General features: G+C 45.6%; 1 protein-coding gene across 35 annotated transcripts in view; it reads right to left on the minus strand.

The window, feature by feature from the left end:
• The window catches only part of nrxn3a (neurexin 3a), a 254,250-nt gene that overhangs the window by 202,590 nt on the left and 29,182 nt on the right, over window positions 1–22,478 (minus strand). For all 35 annotated transcript variants that reach the window (XR_004776805.1, XR_003410078.2, XR_003410077.2 and 32 more), the window contains one exon: window positions 1,949–2,250. Coding sequence is in view for 32 of the 35 variants with exons in the window: in XM_027001511.2 (XP_026857312.2) it covers window positions 1,949–2,250 (302 nt within the window). In the remaining 3 variants the exon portion in view is untranslated. The remainder of the gene's footprint in view (window positions 1–1,948; window positions 2,251–22,478) is intronic.

Below are 22,478 nucleotides of genomic sequence, written 5' to 3' on the forward strand. Positions count from 1 at the left end.
GTGCATAAAGAAGAGAAGAAAATGAAAGCGCTGCCTGTGGACGTGTGGCGCGCTAACTGGCTGCAGCTCGTGGGCACCGGCGGAACCACACAGACCCACGTGAAAGCGTCACGCCCCGCCCACTCCCGAGTAGCAACGCCGCCAGGAATATTTACATATTTTGAAATGCAGGGCACTGAGTGATTTAACAGTGGCAGCGAAATTGGCTTTGGGTAAGTAGAGCGGTTGAGCTTGGCTGAAGCGTCTCCCCGCCACCCTGATAAGAGGCGCAGGGGGGTGTGGGGGGGGTGCGAGAGAGACCGACAGACACACCGAGAGACGGCGATAGGGAGAGCAAAAGACAGACAGATAGATGGAGGGAGGGGAAGAGCCAGAGTGAAAGTGAGAGAGACAGACGGAGAGACGGAGAGAAGGAGGTCTTTTGAAGGCATCAAGCTGTTGATGGCCTCTGGCAGAGATTACTGCCTGACGAGGCTAATCATGTGGTAGGAGGTAAGGGCCCTGGGTAAGAGATAGTTACTCTTAAAACACAGAGAAAAACGAAAGGAGAGAAACAAATGAACATTGAACCTGAATAACAAAAGCTGCTATATTGAATTACTTTACAGCTGTGAGGGGGGGAGTTTTTTAATCTGGATATCTGTATGAATTGCTCTTAAAATGAGCTTTTATTTTCATCTATTAGCCATAACAATTAAGGTAGTCTTGTTCAACAAGCAACAAACAAACCATTTTACACTGTCGTATCTTTATTGAACAAATTATTTTAACATCAAGGTCATCCATGGAAAAACTATATGACCTCTGGGATAAAGACCTCTGAAAATCCTCTTGATATAAATAAACACTTTTTTAAATCTGAAAAGGCACTCCTTTCAGTAATTAAGTTCTGTTCAAGTGCAATATCACCTAGTAGTGGCTGCCCTACAAAGATCACTGCAAAGGTAGAACCATCAAACTAATTATAAAGAACATTTTAACATTTGTGTTCATGTGTACACCACTGACCCAACTGAACAAGAGTGGTGTTTGAGGGTGGTGAGGAATAACAATAATAATTTTTTAAAAAATGTTTAATTTTTTTTAATTTTTTTTTTTATAAACACCCATAGAGCTTTGCATTGCTAATATTCATAATATTCTAAGCACCAATATTCAGGAACTGAGATATAAAGCATTCTAGGGATGAGCAGTAAGCCAGCCTTAGCTGGGAGAAGTAGTGAGGATGGGATGTGTCAACATTACATTACAGGCATTAAATATTCACCACTGACGTTGCGTCCATAATCCCTCCAGCACACAGCTCTTATACACTTACAAATCATGACTTGTGAAAAAGTGCCCTTGCGATAATTAGGTTATCGCCGGAGAAAAGGAAACACTGCATACTGACCAAAACCTCGTCCCATCTGGGGCTGAGTTATGCAGCACGGGCACAAATCAACAGCAGAGTGGTTTAAACGGCAAAACAATCAGCCAATCCCTGACCTGAATCCCATGGAAATGCTGTGTCATGATCTACAGCACAACGTGCAAAAAAAGCATGATGAGCAAAAAGCATGCATGAGCTGAAGCAGGTTCGTAGAAATGGACCAAACGAATGGACCAAAGAATGTCCCCAGCATCCCACTGGTTGAGGGTACAGGCAATAACTAGTCACTCAAATATAACAGTGCACACACCATTGACCTTGATTGTTTAAAACATTTGTTAAATAAAAATAAATGTAAAACGTCAGAACTGTTTATTTATTATTACCAAGACCTGGGCACATTTAAGCCAATCATACAGAAATCCACAAAATTCCAAAAGGTTTCACAAACTTTTCCTCGCGACTGCTGAAACACGCAAGAGTTATATTATATTTAACCGATGGTATACTTTAATGGTTCATTTTTTAATCTAGTTCTGCTGAAGTGAACGTAGCTGTTCACCTCTTTAGCATTACCTGTCTGAGGTTGCGTGTCACTTTGACATCGTGCCAGGCGTTGTCGTTGAATTTGCCGTTCACCGGCTCCACGATGGCCTCGAAGGCTCCGGAGCCGAGGTTGATGACCAGGGAGACGGCGCCGTCCTTCAGGGCCAGGTTGACGTAGTCGGCGGATTTGCCCGTGTGCAGGATCAGGCCGTTGCGCTGCCAGGTCTTGAAGGAGAGCGTGATCTCATCGCTGCTGCTCTGAATGGGGTTCTGCGAGAGGTCGTAGCAGAAGTACTCTGAGCCGCGGAACGTGGCCACGTTCTCCTCTCGTGCTGCAAAACAACGCAAGGGAAACAGGTCAGAGCCTAGAACAGGTTAGAACGCCATGGAAACAGGTCAGAGCCTAGAACAGGTTAGAACGCCATGGAAACAGGTCAGAGCCTAGAACAGGTTAGAACGCCATGGAAACAGGTCAGAGCCTAGAACAGGTTAGAATGCCATGGAAAAAAGAAAAAAGCGAACAGATATCACCCACTGGAAGGGGAGGGATGCATAAACAAATCAATGAAGAAACCTGAACGCAAGAGAACAATGACTTGCATCAGAGCCGCCCCTGAACACCAAGTGAACTCCGCCTCTTAAAATGTTATTTTCATTACTAATGATTTTGTGTGGTTTGAAAGGCAGTGCGACAGGACCCGGCGAGATCAAACAGAGGAGAAGCAGCGTGAGGCCAGGCTGTGTGGAGAATATCAAAACCCCCTCGACACCTTCACAGTAAGGCCCCACAGCCAGAGTCTCCAGCTTTTATCTGAGAGATCATCTTCAATTAGATCCCTGTCTCCAGAGCTGAAAAGCGCTGGTTACCTGCACTGCTCCAAAGCTCAATCCGTTAAGCGAGGAAGACGCGTCTTCTCTGTGCCGCACCAGGCTTGCATGCTCAATCAGAGTGCAACGCGTATGACTTACTCTGTGTCCGCTGACCTGCATCGTGCCTGCTGCACTGCGGTGCAAAAATAGACTGCCTGCAATATGCATGTGTGCATTTGTAAAGGCGAAGTGTGGAAGTGTGGATTGGGAAACATTCGGAGCGAGTGCCCTGCATGCTCAGGCCAAGTGTAATAGGCCTGTCAGATTCAGGTCTGGAAAAGGAGAGGTATAGTATGTGACCCACTTGGGATTAAAGGTTGAACAGCCACTGCATCGCCTCGTATGGAAAGTGTTTTCGGTCGCCCTGGTCTTCAGTCTATTAATTACCAGTGTGGGTTGGTGTGGACAAGGTAAAATGCCTCCATTAACAGAGAGCTCTTTTACATACACACACACACACACACACACACACACACACACACACACACACACACCTCAGGCTGCTGAAAAAGCGCCCTAGCATTAATAGCGGAATTGATTTATCAGTACTTTACTTGATCCTTTGTGAGGGAAATGTATTCCCAGTCCAAACCCAGATAAAACACCTCTAATGAACATATGTAAATGTGCTGTGTGTTAATGGACTTGCTGGAGCATGCATGCATATTTTCCCCCATTTCCTTGGTGGGAGTCTGTGTGGTGACTCCTGTTCTCCGAGGCTGGCTCTCCTCTCATGGCTAGGGCCGGTGTCCAGGTGTGCCCGGGTATGCCGCGTGCCCCACATTAATGCAACGCAACGGTGTGCTACGGGCTCCACTGTCACTCTCCGACCTTCCCTGGCTTATGGCAAGCTGGCATCGTCCAGGCCGACCGAGCTGCAGAAGCGGACATGAGGGAGAAACGCCACCATGCACGCCGGCCTTCATGAACCCAGCGGGTTTCTGCCAACTACGAGCGTAAATGGCAACGTGAGCAACAGCGTCATTCAGGTGCCAGCACTCTGCAAGCACAGTTGGAGAAGAGACGTGAAGGGAGTGAGACAGTGGTGTGATCCGCTGCCAAATCCCATACCAATCAGGCACTCCCTGAGTCCTTTAATATTTACCTGGCCAGTGCAACCATTCAGAGATAGTCTGACGTTGAGCCAGTAGAGAGTAAGGGATTAGACCAAGCTGAGCACAGCTCATAAACCAAAAGCTTGGGCTGCATTGGGGAGGCTGACATCATACAGTACATCACAACACAGAATCCTGCAAACCCATGCAGCATAAGCAAAACAAGAACTGGCTTATACAGCAATCAGTGCCTTAATCATACATCTATCGTAGGTTTATTACAGTATTAGATAGCGTGCGTGACCTGTCCTGGGTTAGAGGGGATTCTTGGTGAGCATGCTCAGATATTCTTGCATTTCAGGCTCCGCCCTGGGCTGCATGGATCTGCAGCATCCGTTGGCACCATGTGGAAGGAATCACAAAGCCTAAGCATAGACCAGCCTTGAGCAGGGTGTCTCGGAGGGGGCAGGGCTTCAGAGAAAACAGGACCCAATGCCTTCTGTTCAGTCCCTCCAGCGGGCAGGGGCTCACTAACTCTTCCACACAGGCCCTGTGTCCTTATAAGACTAAAGCGAGTGTTGTTTTTACTAAAGACACCGCCCTGCTGCGGCTGCCCACTCCATCCAGCGCTAATCCAGTGCCGCTTCACACAGAATGGATGCTTGACCACACTGCCAGCACCAAGGCGATCTTGATATAGATCGTGACACTACAGATCACAACAGGAAGCATGTTGCCCTGTGTGTTTGCGTGTACGCAAGGGTGTATGCGTGTGATTCGGCACACAGTCCGTAGAATATAAATATGTTAGAATGGAAGGCATTGTACGTGGCCATATCTGAACATTAAGCAAGGATGTCTCACAGCTGGGGAGGAACGTCAGTCATAAACATTGCAGCAAAATTTGGATGACTGGCATTTCTGAACAGACCAAGGGCGTTTAGGACTTTAAGCACTACAGCAATGCCTCATGACATTTTAGCAACAATTTCGACTCTCCCGACCCTCACACGAGGCAGTGAGTAAGAGAACTCTGTCAGCGGTGCAGCTCCTTTCAGCCTGGAACCTCTTTCAAAACAAACCTTATCTGTCAAGATTTTTAATGAAAACTCTCAGGGGGCCAAAGGGCTCTTAATCTGCTCAGTAATGGGGAAACGGACAGAGACGGGCGGCTGCAGTCTTGGGGCACACGCAAGATGGTGAATGTGCTGATTTATGGAATCTTAATGAAAACATCATTATTAGCCAGAATGGACACCAGGGACAAAAGCTGTTATCTAACCATAATTGTAATGGTGTTCCGATGTGGTTTTTCAGGCTAACGCACACACACAGATTTGGATGGCGGTGGAGTAGGGTCCGCTCTGTGGGAGAGCGCAGAAGGCCTCAGAGGTATTGGAGCAGTGGAGAAGTGCTGTAGTTATGGCCACCATAAATCCAGGCAGCTTTAGGAAGGAGGCCATTACCGGATGAGAGCCCTCAGCCTGCCATTCAGCCACGGGGGAAAAACGCAGGCAACATTTTGATCAATTACACTTTCAGCCCCCACAGAACAAAACGGACAGTTGCCAAAAAGTGCTCTCTTGTATAGATTTACAACTCCCACTTGAGCCTTGGCTAGGAGGCAACACAGATGCACTACAAGTGCGTGGCGTCATCAGAGGCATGATATAAAAAGGCAGCCGTCCGGCACAGGTAGTAATGCAGTCTGCATGCAGTCAGCGTTCTCCGTTCAAACCCAGTGAAGGACACAAGCTGAGGCTAAGACACAAAGCCACTTATTGGGACTGCTCAGAAATGACACGCGCTCCTGCCGAGCGTGTGCGGCGTGAGATGAGCAGCAGGAGTGAAGACCCCTGGGGCTAATCCGCAGCAGCCTGGACAGAGCAACCGTCACGCGGCAGCGACGGATGGGATCGATGGAGACGGGGGGTGGGGGAACGGCCGTCTCTGCCGCCCTGACCCGGAGAGACCTCGGCGCTCCAGCCCTGTGGCATGCCCGGTGACTGCACACGCAGCGCATCCGTCCACTGCATCCAATCCGCATCGAAAACACACATACGGGTAAATACACCCTTAATCACACGCAAACACAACCGCACAACCATCTACGTTAGGTCTCTTAGAAAAGTGCAAATTACGTTTTAGATAAGAGCAAGGACTAGCACATATAGAAGCCCCTGCAAGCATTGTGCTAAATGGTTATCATTCATTTCTTGATTTGGAGGTCTATTTATCTAACGACCCCTGATTCACAGGCATCTATTTGCTGATTGGAGACAAAGCAGATTTTGTGTGTAAATAATTGTGTGTGCGCGTGTGTGGGGGTGTGTCTCTAGAGCAAGGCCTACTGCCTACTGCAGTTCTTGTTCAGCCTGGCTGACTCGCTCCACCCCTCCTGCAGCACACACAGTTGCTACCGGTAGCTTCCTCTTCTGCCTCCCACTCTAGCGCTCTCTCCACCAGTTTCTCTCCCTTGTCATGTGTAACTCCCGATTTCTGTTACTGTTACTACCCAGAGCAAGGAAACAGGAGTGCACTGAAAATATAGAATGGACAGTGGAGCTTAGTCTGAGATTAGACATTTATACTAAATATGCAAGTGCTTGCCACTATTTGCATAATTTACATTTATTTTTAATGGTTTGAACAAAAATGACCAATATCTGTCATAAAAAAAAGAAATGGAACATTGTATATGGAATATTGTGTGTGTGTGTGTGTGTGTGTGTGTGTGTGTGTCACATGCCGTGCTTGACAAGATGGGAGTGAAAGCAGCGGGAAGATTTGGACTTAGACCAGGTGTAAGAAGACAGGAATTCCAGTTCGAACCATCTGCTGGTCTTTTTCAATAAACACAGGAAACATGCAGACACCCTATGATACACCTAAAATACACACCCTGTTATCATGCACGTGAGAATAGTGCATTATTACTGTTATAAATTTCATGTTTACTGTTCTAAACACATCATTTCTTTATGAAAAGCGCACAGAAAACACACATTAATACACACCTGCACTGATGAGTAAAACCCTGCACCAGAACAATTCTCCTAGTGGGACGTCATAAAACAGTATAGCCGAGTATAACGTTACTAAAACTGAACAATGTTTGGGAGACAGAAATGAAGCCTGCCACGCATAATTACTGCAATCTGAGCAGTTCAAATGTTCAACGCCGAACGAACCCAGTTCCTCTTTCTGGGATACATCTAAATGACGAGACGAACAAAGATAATTGCGGAGAAAAAGCAGGCAGTGAAAAGGGCAATGTTCCATCGAGCCGTCTGTAGGGGAGGAGAGCACCGTCGGGCCCGAGCCTCTGCTCCTGACAGACTTTCTGCGCGGCAAACGTGAACCGACACGAAGCGCGTGTAGATGGGCTCTGGGAACAGCAGGGCTGGCTTCCATGCTTTCTCTTGTCTTCTTCCCCAGCAAACTGCTATTCCATTTTTCTTAAGCTGCAAGTTTTAAGCTTTGCTTCCACCATCCACAGAAAGCAATTTCATACCCACACACACCAGCTAATTTAAATTTGCCTGCCCAACCCCCCCCCCCCCCCCCCCCCCCCCCCCGATCTGTGCCATTAGCTGTATTTCATTAATTCTTTCATATTTTCAATTACAGGTATGTGTGCAGAGAGGGGCTTTGGGACACAGAGGCCATCTGAAGGAGAAAATAAAGCCATTACTGACTTGGCAGTCCAGGCAGCAACAAAACGTATTTCAAATGGAATTTAATTCAAAGTGGAGAAAATCGCGCTCAGGACCAGGCGCGTGTGTTCTTATCCGTCTCATATTTCAAAGAATTAAGCCGAGACGGCCGGAGTGCAGAAGATGTAAATCCGTTTCTGATGTGTAAATGCTATATATGGAGTTACTTCAGCTGCGTGAAATCTTTTCGCAGTGAGGCAGCTGGTTCGGCTTACATGGGAGGCAGAGGACAAGCACACATTTTCAAAGACAGGAATTCAGTAACGTCTTCTTGTCAGTAAGGATATTAGAAACAATGTGCACATGCAGAATCTGCCAGAGGAATAATGGTACCTGTTAAGCAACCTTCTTTTGACGTAGGCATAGCGATTTAACTCCTTTTCAAGGACATCTTAAAATGAATCTTATGATGAAAATTACCTCAGTATTGCTAATATGGTTTTCATTTTTTTTGCAATGAAAATTATGTAGTTATATAGCAATGAAAATCATACATTTCACATTCTACTTCATGGTTTTGCACCGTAGTGGAGACTGCAGACAATTGGGGAGTTAGTTCTCCAACACGGTTACAAAAGATGGATTGCAATTGTATGCTCATAAATGTATGAACATGTATGAACATTTATGAACAATGACTGTTAAAACCAATGTTTTGCCAATAAATTATTCTCTACTTGTCACGCTCACTTTATCCAGTGTTACTGTGACAGTTCCATCACAGTCTGATGAGTCTGGTTACTGTAACAGTTCCCTCACAGCTGACAGGACTAGATCCTGCCTCTGTTATTAGGTGAAGCAGCTCATAGCATTTGATGTACTTCCCAAACAAAAGAGAAGAGCAAATCTAGACCCAGGTCAGCATCACAGGAGAATGACGTTTAGCCCATACTCACAAAACCGAAAGACTCATCCGTGACCAAAGCAGGGTTAAAGGAAGCCAGAATGTATTTAACAATAAGGGTGGATGAGCCCAAGAAGGAAGGACAGTGAAGGAGAGAGAAAGAAGGAGAGAGAGTGTGAAACAGTGAGAAGGTGTGAGAGGAGAGTGAGAGAGAGAGAGTGAGAATGAGGGGGAGAGAGAGAAGGAGAGAGGGAGTGAGAAACATATCCTCCATGAAGCAGAACTCTGATAGCCATCAGCAATTTCTGCACACACAAGACTCCTCATTTGTTAGTGGCTGTGGCCAATGCAGAACCCGGATGTGGACGAATTTAACATCACTACACTGAAACAGCTTACTGGAACAGTACAGGGTAGGAACTGTACACAGCCATTTCGATTTTTCTGAAAAGGGTCCTACTGATAGGACTCTCTCTCTCTCTCTCTCTCTCTCTCTCTCTCTCTCTCTCTCTCTCTCTCTCTCTCTCTCTCTATATATATATATATATATATATATATATATATATATATGCACATGTACACATAGGAACCATACAATTACCAATTAGCGTGAAGTATCACATTTATATAGTAGAAAAATATTCACATAGTTGATATTTTTCATCTTATACCTGGTGTAGCAACTCACACTAACCACACTCTAGTGTATTGCAGTCCTTTAGCACACTCCAAATGCTGAAGTGTGTAGCAGGGCTGGTGTGCTGTGCAGAACTCTGGTATATTTAGCATCTATATGTGGGTTTCTTGGCCCAGTGAAGCCCTGCTCTCTGAAACATGTCTGCAAGTCCCAGGAGCATTTCATTTACTTCCAACATAATACTGTGTTATTGGCCATTATCTCTGCTGTCAGCCGCTGTGTTGATATTTAATGAAGGGGCATCCATGTCTGGATGCCATTTTTCAGCTCCCTGGCGTTGCCGTGGAGACATGCCGGCGGAGGGCAGTGAGGCCTGGCCCATCATTTTCCACTTGAACCAGATAAGACAGGCATTTAGTCAGAGCCCACGTTCAATATTTATTTTGGAGCCCCTTTTTATTTGCATCATGCATATTTCAAATGTTACACCTTGAGGGCATGGGGGGGGGGTTAAGCCCCAAGGAAAGACGACTGTTTAAACCTTGAAATGGAGACAAAGTCGAGCAGACCAGGTCGTATGTGGGAGTATCTGAACGACTGTATGACTGGGTAGACAGGGCAACACCCGTGCTCCATACCAAGCTATAACTGCACGTTAGTGTTGACCGTGTTAGGGTTGCTTTGGATGTGCTCTGACTCAGCATGTAAAGCACATTTCTTTTCTCAGCTGTCATTATATGATTTCACGTTTATTTGTTGTCTTTAACTTAAGGTCTTCAGAAAAAAATAACATGACAGTTCAGTACAAATTACACATTAAGCCTTCATCACCTACATAGATGTCACACCAATGGGGCTTCTTCACCAACATCATCAACGCGATGACAGTGATGCTCACCTCAGGGACAGGTTCATGACAGATACCCATCAATAGGCTTCTGCTGCATGGCAAATCCCATTATACCCAGAAAGCTAACCTTGCTCAAGAACGCACAGTGCATCTAACCAGCACAAATCAAACTGGGAGGAGGGGTATTGATTACCGTTGAGACCCATTTGCTCGCCATCATCCTTTGATGATGTACTGAACCATGCATGCGTCCTACCATCATCAAGTGAGAAATAATGCACTAAATATTCAAGAATGAATGGCCACAATCTCATTATTTACATTTTACCTGTATAATGAAACCACATTTGTGCTATTGGGCTGTGTAATCCACTGATCTATATTAAAGATCATTGTTGAGGTTGTGTGGTGCAATTATGTCTACTGCTGACATATGATGATGTACAACACTCCTAGCCAGGTGACGTATTAAGTAGTTATGACACGTGCATTTTAAGTCTCACGTTTTTTGTTCACATTAAACGTGTCCATTTAGGTATATATTCTTGTAGTAATGCCCTCCAAAGTTGGGAGTCACGGTTGGCTTTAAAGTGTGTACAGTTTTAGTGGCTTTCTAAACACCATCACCACACCACCCCCGTCCTGTCTGTGTGAGCGTATGTGTGGCCGTGTGTGCGGGGGGGTGTATGTGATGTGTATTTGCTACTGTGAAAGGCAGTAATTTATCCCTCACACCACAGCTATTCCTATCATTTTTCATAAAGGTCCACCTGATGATTCTCCTGAGAAATGAAGTAATTACATTTTGACATAAAAGATAACACATGTTAAGATTGATCAAAATGTTAAACTAATTTACAGCAAGATTCGGGATGTCTGTAATGAATTACAGACATCAGTGCGGAGGTGGCTATGCTGAGTGAAAGGAAGCACAGGGGAGGGCTGTGTGGGAACAGGAACTTCTGCGGAAAGGTCATTTCAAATTAAACCGGCATCTGACAAGCGGCTGCGACCCCATTGTACGTTTCATATTTCTCTGGCGAAACTAATTTCCACATTATTGGATGTGTCAAAATATAGTTATTTCATAGCACTCAATGGAAATGACCATCGTTTATGTCCCATATGGAGATGCAATTGGAAAGGTTCGATTAGGCAACGAAGTCAGCTTTGCCAATGTCATTTCATGTGCTTGCACAATTTCAAAAGGAACAAACAAGAACCAGGGAGCAATCACAGTTTGAAAAGATTATCAGCATAATTTAAACACTCCATAATTATAGACATCTTGTTTATCAACAGGTCTTCTGCATATTACGATTCGGTTGTTTGAGTTTACAAAAACTCAATTCAAACTATGTCATACACCAGGGCTGTAATCCAGCCGTAATAGCCTCTGACCCCCCTCACTCCCTTCTGTTTGTCTTGTGTATATGACTTGGCATTTCAAATGCATGCTCTCAGAGGGCTAAAGAGACGAGCAGGCAACAGGTGGGCATTTTATCTTTGGTATTTTAAAAGTTACGCCCGTCAATCCAGCACAAGGAGACATTAGTCATACGGCCCGGTAGATGAAGCGGTGAGAGCTCTGGCCCTCACTGGCTCTCGCTCAGTACACTTTCGCTTTATGAATTCCATTATTGGAGTGCACTTAAGGAGGAATTAGCAGTCCTGGGGGGGTTGTTCAGATCAAGGGAAAAATCGCATGAACGGAAAGAAAAAATCATAATGTTTCGGTTCCTCTTGTTCCAGGTTTGACTGAAAGACGAGAGCCCGCAAGGCAGAACTGAGAGGACAGTGGAGGTCCGCGCACACACACGCACGCACGCACGCACACACACAAACCAGGAGAAGTCCTCTCAATCTGGTGTCCGGAAAGAAAACCTGTGAAGTTTGGTCTGCACTGAAAACACCAGAGGACACAGGCTGCTCTCGGTTTGCTAAGCAGATTCATACAAAATGAGAACTTATAATATTAAATACCATCCTTTACTTCTATGTGTTTGCTTAAAATTGTCTGGACTATAACAGGAACACACTGGTTAATGAACTGGACTATAAGAGGCAGACACTGATTAATGTTTGATTGTATTCTGAACAGGCAGCAGATGAGGTCTGAAAATGCATGTGCACTTATTCAAATTCTTAAATAATGTGTTATATAGACACTGTGCAGATATGTTTCCCTATTAACTATGGCATTTGTATCTGAACAGACAGGCACAACAATGCAAATACAGACAAGCAAGCAGACAAACAAACACACACAAAGCCGCACAATTCTGACAGGCTGGGAAGCTGTGGCAGAGGAAAATGCCAGTCATGCCCCAAGGCCTGTATGAAAGGCCTGGACCCCCCTGCACACGGCCCCCCGGGAGGGAAGGCAACTGCGTGCCCTACAGCACCAGGGGCCTCAGTGCCTCGGCTGAGCCACATGAATGGTAATGACATTGATATACATTCACTGCTCGCTTCAGTGGAGTCTCAGTGACCTGAAATTTTGAGGCAATATGGGAAAAAACTGAAGGCTGATAATGAGCCATATTGCCCAGTATATACCCAGAAGAGGAAAAAACCTTCACATCAGACTATGCAGTCACTTAATGTTCCCACTTTACAAGATAGCGCTGCAGAATCAGAAGATTTGCTAAATTCCAAGAGACGTGGTCAAACGCAAAATGTCTGGAGCTCAGAAGATTTCCGAGGGACTGCAATGCATCGGTCCAACACCAGAGGGCAGACCTCTCAGCCAGCACATGTCAAGTGCCATGGCCCCGCCAATGCTCTGTCTCCATATTAACAAGAAGGGACATCAAAGAGCAACCAGTCTCGCAAATAACCCCACCCCCTACCCCTGTCCCCTCCCCTCTGCCAGCCCACGTGTCTCCCGCAGGCTAAGTGTTCTTAAACCTTTCTCTCACGGGGCCGAGGCAAGAGCACTCCCCAGGCAGTCCGTAATCAGGTCCTTTCACAGTACATTCTCCTTCCTCACAACAACCAGTGCCTGACAGCCCACAGACAACATTCGACAAACATGGCCCAAATTCCCCTGACATGTCTCTCCTGCACGCCTCAGCTGGGCAGTGACGGCAGTACGGCAGTACGGACAGACAGATAAAAGAAAGGGAGAAAGCACAAAATCGGAATTTGAACGAATCTGTTTGATTTATTAATTATTTTATTTATTATTATTTATTATTTGATTAGCAATCTTAATACAGCAAAATGAAAATAAAAACACTGAGACAAAGATTACAACCTGAAAATGGTGTGGTAAATTTGTCTTCTGACAGGAAGCATTTATTTTTAGTTACATGCATTTACAAATATGTGCATTTTCAAGTGTGTGTGTGTGTGTGTGTGTGTGTGTGTGTGTGTGTGTGTGTGTGTAAGCAGACTAACATTCCCCCATGGCCTGAGTCTCAACACCTCTCTCCATCACACTCCTCCTGGACTGAGCCAGTCAATCACCACCACACAAAGCTGGTCTGGACTCCACCCCCAACCACTCCCCTGGAGGCCTCCACTGTCCACGCTGTGCCCATGTGGACATGGGCAGCCCTGGGGAAGTGAAACCCGCTGGCGTGTGACGCTCCACGCCCTTACTTGACTGCCTGCTTTTTCTGTGAGACTGGCAGGCACGTTTCTCCCATCCCACCCCTGGCAGTGAACTCACCTGAATATGCACTTTAGTTCGGCTGTGCCGCAGCGGCCTGTTCACTGGGTTTGTTCAAAGCCCTCGGGTTCACTGCAGTGATATACACGTGAGGGAGCACCGTATATGGCACTGGGAAGGTGGAAAAAGCACACCACGGACGCGTTTGGTTTTTGTAGTTCTCTCTCGTTTTTTTGTTTTTTTTTAAGCGTGATCTTGCTCAATTGCCTTGTGATCTTCCCTTAGCTTGTGCAGTAGGGTGTAAAGCGCATTTCTTTAATTCATGAGTTATTATTTGGATGAACACGGCAAGCACGCACGCGAGCCTATAAAGCGCATCGGGCTTTGAAAGTAGAGCCGCAGCAAGAACCGGTTTGGACCGGATCCTGCAGGTTTGGTCAAAGGTTGTCTGCGACTTAATTACATCTGAAGCATGATTTACATAATAGCCACTTCAGAGGGAAAAGAGGCGAGAGCGAGACTCGCGCAGCGGTTACCGTGTTGGCCGGGCGCGCGCCGCTGCCAGGAGACCCGGCCATAACGTCCACGGAGGGAGACACATGAAAGGCTTATCCGCCGCGACCATCTGCGCAGCCATCTCCCCACATTCACGCCGACCTTTACCTGACAAAGTCCGAACAAGTACACTCCCCGGTTCATCAGATTTAACCCTAGCGGAAAGTACCGCTGTCTGGCTTTGTTTGCGCCTTTATGAACAAATTACAAAGAGGCTGATGGACTGCTGGGCTTTGATCAACACGCCCACGTGGACTTTCAGATTCCGGGGAGAAGATAATGTCCTTCATTCACATTATCATACCGGTGATGCCTGCGTGTTCAGCGAAACATGGACCACAGGTCGGTGAAACGGGTTGGGCAGAGGAAGGCGTGGTTAGGCAGCATAGTTCTCGTGACTGTAAAGCACTGGTTTAAAAGCAATGTTCAGGAAGTGACAAGTCCCTGTGGAGCTCCTACAGAAGTGGCAGTGCGATGCAGAAACAGCCCTGTATTTATCTGTGTCTGCTCAGCTGTCAGAGATGCAAAGTGACTGTCAAGAACAGACACTGATGAGCAGCAGACTCTCTCGCTCTCTCTTTCTCTCCCTCTCTCTCTCCCTCTCTCCCTCTCTCTCTCTTTCTCTGCAGTGCTTTTTTTTTTTTGCTGGCCTTGCTTTACACCAGATCATCACTACACAGTATGTACTGAACAAGGAGTGTATGTCCCTCAGACAATTTACCATTACATGAGCGTGCCATTGTGCTTTGTGCCATTCACACCTTGCATAATTGTCTGGTGTGGTATATACAAGGACAAGTAGGAATTTAGGCCCAGGAACTCAGCATGGCCCATATTGTGTGTAAACAGCTGCATTTGGTCATTCTGAAGCGTACCAGCCACAGAAACCTTCTACTTTCCCCTGTAACATAAGCTTAAATAATAAAGGGCATTGTGGGAAAATGGCAGTATGAAACACATCTGTGGTATGAAACACAGCTCTGAGCTAAAACTCCCAGGATCTTTTTTTTTTTTGCAAGGACATACATCTGTAAGTGACAAAAAGACAAATTGCATTACTTGCACATTAGGTACCCAAAATGCAGACAAGTTTCTTAAGGAAATAAAAATACTAACACAATATCCAAAAGCCCAGTAAAGGAATTAGACAGTATAAGCAAATCAGGCTTTTCTCTAACTCTACTGATATCTCTTTTCTCTAACTCTACTGGTATCTCTTTTCTCTAACTACTGGTATCTCTTTTCTCTAACTACTGATATCTCTTTTCTCTAACTCTGCTGGTATCTCTGCTGACTATGTCCACAGCAGACTCATCTGTCAAGAGCAGCTACTGAATAAAAGTCAGCAGGGGAAATTCAGCAGCAACACTAATCATGGTTTTGAAGGTTACTGCTGAACTTCCCTCAATAAACACAACGGGTCTCATGGTTGTGACGGGCACTGGCACTGGAGGAATCACATATTAGCGAAACCAAGCATGCATGCTTCAATACGCTCTTGGCCCGAAAGCCGTCTTCAGAACCAACTTCCTGGAGACTGCAGTCAACAGCATAAAGCACACAGGATGTGTCTTGTGATGTAGGTTAAAAATGAGTCTTTCGGTAGGTCAGTCTTTGATGCATGTGGATTTGTGTGTGCATGTGTGTCTGTGTGTGTGCATATAACTGAAGCACACAAGATAAAAAAGGAGAAATTAGAGTAAGGAAGTCATATGTGTTAAAATTGTTTCAATTTTCATCTAGTATTCACAAAATTATCACATGAACTCATGAATAAGTGCTGACTGAATGTATTACAGTGATATATTTTTGGAGTTCTGCAGACAAATATGTGAACTTTCTCTACATGCAGCATTGAATTTAGCTGTGAAAGTGTGAGGACTGCTGAGAGCTCCCGAACTGTAGCAATCTAGCACTGTCAGCTGCAGACTGCCTCGACAGAGCATCCTATCTTGGTGCAAAACTACAAACTGTACAGTATCCTATGGAGTCTTGCAGATGTCAACACATTTCCCATATTCTATGCAGTCATACATTAACAGTTGTCTAGGACTGTGTCTATGTCTAAAATACAGGATTTACCATAACCAAGGATTAGCCTAAACCAAACTGGATGACAGCACATTCATTTTTATAGGAGATGAAATTGCATTAAGCAAATTTAGAGATGTTCTCCTCTGTGGATTTTTACCATCAGCTGAACACACAATGTTTGGGGGCACTGATTACAGTAATTGACTAAGCTTTTGTGTGACACCCTAGTCCCTAAAAATGACGAGAGGGGAGGATGGGCCTACTACCACCCTCCTTCTGAAAGCACTAAGCAGGGCCTACAATTACTCTCTTCTGGAGGGGTTCAGGGTACTGATTAGGGGACATAATTGGGTTAATTTCCTCTTGGTCTGCATGCTTGAATTCACTTCCTGCATAAAAACAGCCTTTGGTCTCTCTGAACCCACAATAAGCTCCAAAGTGAAGCTACAGTAAACTGACAAGGGCAAAAAAAACAGATTAAAATTTTAAAGTCAAATCTATAAACAAATGTAATTTTTTTAAAATGGCTCATACAATTTGTAACTAGAAACATTTTCCCCCTAGCACATTATTAAGGTATTACCATAATACAAAGGAATGATGTACTACTATAAAATAGGATAAATCAAAAGAGTTGCTAGTTGTATCTAAAGTCCTACACAGATGCATTATTCCAGAAAGAAATATATGATCAGCCAAATAACCATTAACATAAATGGACTAACAATTCTAAGTCATTTAAAGTCATGAGTTTTAAAACGGTGACCCAGTCATACAATATAAAAACCTATATAAAAGGAAAAGTGACCCTCGGGGCCAGTGGGTGCAGTGAAATGAGACTGATGGATGCCGTGGGGGTGGGGGGTGGAGAGTGGGCGTGGTAGAATGAAGGAAACCCCCATCATTTCAGGATAAATTAAAAGGCAGACAGAGGAGGTTCTGATAGTCTGTCCTCGGGGAGTAACCTAAATTAACAACAGATTACAGTGTGGTGCCACTGTATTTTAGTTCAGCACCACGGACAGTTCCCTGCACCACTATTTGGCTTTCCGTCAAACTAGCCTGTGATTCCCCCACATTCGGTCCTCATACTTCATTGTGTTGTACATACCATTATTCATTGTAGGATAGGAGTCTGATTTCAAAATAAATATGAAATGTTTCATATATAATGATAGGGGAAGAAAACAATGAATGATATGCAGTCATATTACAAAGAAATATTTGATTTATGTTAAGATTTAGAAATCTACGTAGATGATATAAATAATAATGTAGTAACGTAAAGTAACTACATTTTGTGGTCCTCTTTCTATGATGTCTTGAGTTCTACAAGGCAGCCATTTTAAATTCATTTATCTCCCCATACATACCTCAGAGTAGATAACTATAACCTATCCCCTCTATGGGATAGAGCACAATCTCCCAACTAAAATGGCCATTTGCTCTCCGTTTGCTATGGATATTTGGATGGGGACAGGAGGGATAACGGCGTCACTCCGGCCGGCAGGGTCTCAGAGCAGGAAGCTGTGCGCTTGGACAAACTGCCGATCTCCAGAGCGTCCCATCCATGCAACCTCCAACATCATTCTAGCAGTCTACGGCAGCGGGCTGTGTTCACACCCCGCCCCTGCCCCCGCCCAGCCCACCCCATTCAGCCTGCATCGAGCCCCGCCGCATGTGGAGCTCTTTGATGATTAGTGGAAGCGAGTGTGTGCAAATATAAGGGTGGGTGTCGATAAGCTTCACCTGCAGCCGGTGATGCCAACCCTGAGCTGATTGCCTTCCATCTGTCTGTATAGCGGAGACGCGGGGAGAGCCTGGATCACGCACTGGGGTGGAGGTGGTGGGATGTTCTTTATGGGCTATACATTCATACAGTTTCTTATTCAGTATATCTATGTCCTACAGAGTATTAGAGCCATGCTTATTATGCATGCAGCCATTTTGGAGGAAGTGCAAAGACCAAAGCAGAAACACAGCCATTATAGGAGATTTACTATATTATCTCTGACTGAACTGCTTAAAACACAAAGTGCACCTTCTTCATTTATCTGCTGAATGCAAATGCGTTCAAATGTCTTGCATGATGCATGTCCTGAAAAAGTGCTCCCTCGCATTGCCCACATGAGATGCATTTAAAAATTCTGCAAACAAATACAAACACAAGCGACAAATATGAATGCAACATGCGCTTCTAACTCGTCGCTCGCTTTTGGTATCTGTGGTATCTGTGGCACTGGATATAGTGAAAATGTTTTGTTGTGCCAGTGTGGAGAGGGCTGGGAAATAGAGCTGCCCCCACTGCCAGTCTAAGGGAGACGGATGCGCTCCTAGACCAGCCGTCTGTTTGGCACAGCTGTTTGAAAAAGCCTGAGGCAGGGCCAACGAAACTATGAGCTCAGACATCCCCAAAAAACAAAAAGGCAAAATGAAAATGAATGGATGGATGGATGGATGGATGGATGGATGGATGGATGGATGGATGGATGGATGGATGGATGGATGGATGGATGGATAGTTAAAATAAATACAGGGGAGAAATGTAATCTTTGAGGGATCTGCTAAAGACATAAGGGCAGTATCATCTGCATCTCATTAACCCTCCTGCACACAAACAACCAGATATGTGGTGAGGACACAGTGTGTCAGTAGATGATGACAATACTTCAGGAACATAATAATTCAGAATCATATAATCCAGTATTTTAATGCAAGCCTCAAGCATTTATCTACTTTGATATTAAGTATCTGTTATCAGAACAAACCAAAACGTGCTTTCATCAAACGGGTATAATGAGAAAAAACTATGCACATAATTCCTTAATGTCTGAAGAAGCATCACATTTAAATAAACATAGCTGAATATTTTGACAAAGGGATTTTGGCAGTTTTTTGACTGAGGGCTTTATTCTCCACGAGTGAAGCTGGAGCCTTGCCCTGCATGTCCATCTGGAGTGCCAGCAAACTGCTGCTCCTGTCAGCTGATCTGCCCCAGCATGCGGGCTGGGAGGGTTGTTTTGCTGAGTGGCGAGTGGCTCAGCTCCTGTGTCCCAGACACAACAGGCCGCAGGCGGGCGGAGTCGGCCTCTCCGAGCGTGCTGTAGGCAGGCCGCAGGCGGGCGGAGCCGGCAACTCCGAGCGTGCTGTAGGCAGGCTGCAGCTCAGCGAACATCGACTTATTTTAATGCACATAAGCCATTTAGATGTGCTGTGAATCAAACTATCATTGACTTGTGCCAGTTCCCTGAAGTGGTGGCCTCCTTCCCAGAATGCGCAGCACCCCACAGTGTTCACCGCAATCAGACAAGCTCCAGCTTGGCGCTGCCTCCAATACAGGGAAAAGCACAAGGACACACACTCCGAAGGGCAATGATAAGAGGCACATATAGATACAACTACGCACACGCGTGTGCACTGGAGTGCTGCTTACTGATGGTATATTCTTCATGGCCCAGAGACAGAAAGGAGCAGGTCATTGTATTATGCTGGGATATCTCTCTTTATCTCTGCCAATAAATCCCAAACCGCTACCACAACTTATTCACCAGCCAGGACTATCGATGAATAAAGGTCGCTGTCTGATAGCTGACTGGAACCTATCCATAGACATCTTCTAATGGAACTCACTACAAAGCCACTATCAGAAATTAATGATGCTGATTAAAACAGAGTTGAACACCTACTTCCATCGTCTCTAGCGTGCAACTGATGTCAAATAAACGCTGCCTCCTTGTTCTTTAGCAGTCGTTAGAGAGTGGCAGAATTTTCACCATTAATAAGGTCACCTTCAAAATGCGACAACAGACTGCTCAGCTCTGTTAACAATTATGTTGTTGATGTTGTGTTTATCTCCAAAGGCAGCAGCAGCAGAGACAAGGACTCTTCAACACAGATGAAACCCTTCAACAGCCTCTGCAGATGGCAAGAACTGGCTGCCAAAATATGCATTTGGTAAGCATGTGTAATGGTGAAAATAAAATGCCCAGTACTTATGCTGAAGTCTGCATAAGCAGCACACAAGAGCCTGGATAAATGTACCCACACAAAATGCAAATATGGAAATTGAAATATAATATGGAAATATAATGGAAAATAACATTCAAAGCCATATTAATGTTATGTAAAAATGTACAATGTAAAAAATATTAATGCTGTCAACAAATTAATCATTTGAATCTTCAGAATCACATTTGTTCTCTTCAGTATATAAAGACAAGAATAACAAAAAAAAAAGGTTTTGTTATTTGTTTGGTTAAATGTGGTTAAATAATATAGTGTTGTTTAAAGAACACAGTGACTTTTCTGCATATGAACCCTAAATGAAAAAACAGTACATATCTAACCTACTCAGGCTTCGACCCTTCTCTGTGTGTGCAAGTGTACATGTATGTATGCAAGCAGGCATGCTTGAATGCGAATATGCTTAAGTACGTGTGCAAATGCAAGTGTGCATGCATTCATGTTTGCATGCAGGTGTGCATACGTTAATGTGTGGTACGTACGTGTGTGTGTATGCATGCATGTACATGAGTATGTGTATGCGTGCGTGTGTGTGTGTGCGCGTGTGTGTGTGTGCGTGCGTGTATGTGCGTGAGTGAGCGCGTGTGTGTGTGTGTGTGTGTGTGTGTGTGCGTGCGTGCATGCGTGTGCGTGTGTGTGTGTGCGCGTGTGTGTGTGCATGCGTGCGTGCGTGCGCGCGCATGCGTGTGTGTGTGTGTGTGTGCATGTGTGTGCGTGCGTGCGTGTGTGTGTGTGTGCATGTGTGTGTGTGTGTGTGCATGTGTGTGTGTGTGTATGCGTGTGCGTGTGTGTGTGTGCGTGCGTGTGTGTGCGTGCGTGTGTGTGTGCGTGTGTGTGTGCGTGCGTGCGTGTGTGTGCGTGTGTGCGTGTGTGTGCATGCGTGTGCGTGTGTGTGTGTGCGTGCGTGTGTGTGCGTGCGTGCATGTGTGTGTGTGTGTGTGTGTGTGCGTGTGTGCATGCGTGCGTGCGTGCGTGCGTGTGTGTGTGTGTGTGTGTGTGTGCGTGTGCATTCTGGTGGCAGCCTGAGCTGAGCTGCGGGAGGCAGGGAGAGGACTTGGCGAGTGTGGCCTGAGCCCAGGCAGGGGAAGATGAATGATGGAGCCTAAATGAAATGTCACTCCCAGTAATGGGAAAAGCCAGAGCTGGAAAGCAGGTCACTTAAATTGCAAAAGATACACTTAAGCACTTTTGCCTGAGGCACAGTGCAGTTGACAAAACTGTTATCATTAGCTTCCCAAATAAAAATAGAGTGCAGGAGGACAAAAGGCGAAGGCTGTCCACACTATTCCTCGGAACTTCCTCCGGCCTGTCTGAGCTCGTGGTGCCAGCAGTCAGTCTGATGCTCGCAAGTTTCCGATGTGTCATGTGATGGACACCATGCCACTGCGGGCTGGCACGTCTGCTGTAGGGGTTTAACTCCTCCTCTTTCTTCCGCCTGGTGACAGATGACTAGAGGAAAGCATCCTACGAGGAAGGCACCCCACCCCTGCGCTTTCTCCAGGAGGGAGACGGCAAGCAGCCTCGCCGCGTTCGCTCCACCTCCTCCCCGCCTCGGCTCCGCCTCTCCCTTCTCCAGACGACACTCTCAAAAAGTGATCAGTCAAAAAGAGGTCCACAAAACAAAACAAAACCATTTCTCATATGTGGAGAGACTACTCGCTCATCTCCATCACGTCCGAGAACACGAAGCAGACAAATGTGAAAAAGGCAGTCTTGCGAGTGTTTAGCATTCTGCCTGCCTTGCTGTAGATGCGGCGCAGACATGCAGCGAACAGAAGGGGCGTTGTAAATGACAATGTCTCGTCCCACATAAGCACAACACTTGCACATCAGGTCCATCTAATGTGATAACAACGACAGCATAAGACAAATAAGGCCTGAAACCGTTTGAGAGACCAGCTTCCTGGCAAAATAAACAGTAAATAAACATTCTTTTATGCAAACAAAAACAGTAACCGGCGTTCTAGAGTCCAGGCCCAGCATGGCCCAGCATGCCTTAATCTCATGTCATAAATAACTAATATATCAACTTTTCTTAATGTTTATTTGTAAATAAGCTTTTACAATAGACACTGTCACAAAGCTTCTAGACCAGACCTCTAAATCAGCAAGTTGAGGGAAACAGTATGAAGGACTGCCAAAGACAGCAGGGGAAAAGCTGATTAGAGGAGCCAAGACTCAAAAAGGAGGAGCCCATCCCCCTCTGGGTGGCACTGGATAGCAAAGGGTTTACGACCCCAGCTGGATCACACTGGGACACAGGTCCAGAGGGGAGTCCCTGGATCAGACTAGGACACAGGTCCAGAGGGGAGTCCCTGGATCAGACTGGGACACAGATCCAGAGGGGAGTCCCTGGATCA

This window comes from Electrophorus electricus, chromosome 13 (assembly GCF_013358815.1).
Source record: "Electrophorus electricus isolate fEleEle1 chromosome 13, fEleEle1.pri, whole genome shotgun sequence".
Classification (NCBI taxonomy): Eukaryota; Metazoa; Chordata; class Actinopteri; order Gymnotiformes; family Gymnotidae; genus Electrophorus; species Electrophorus electricus.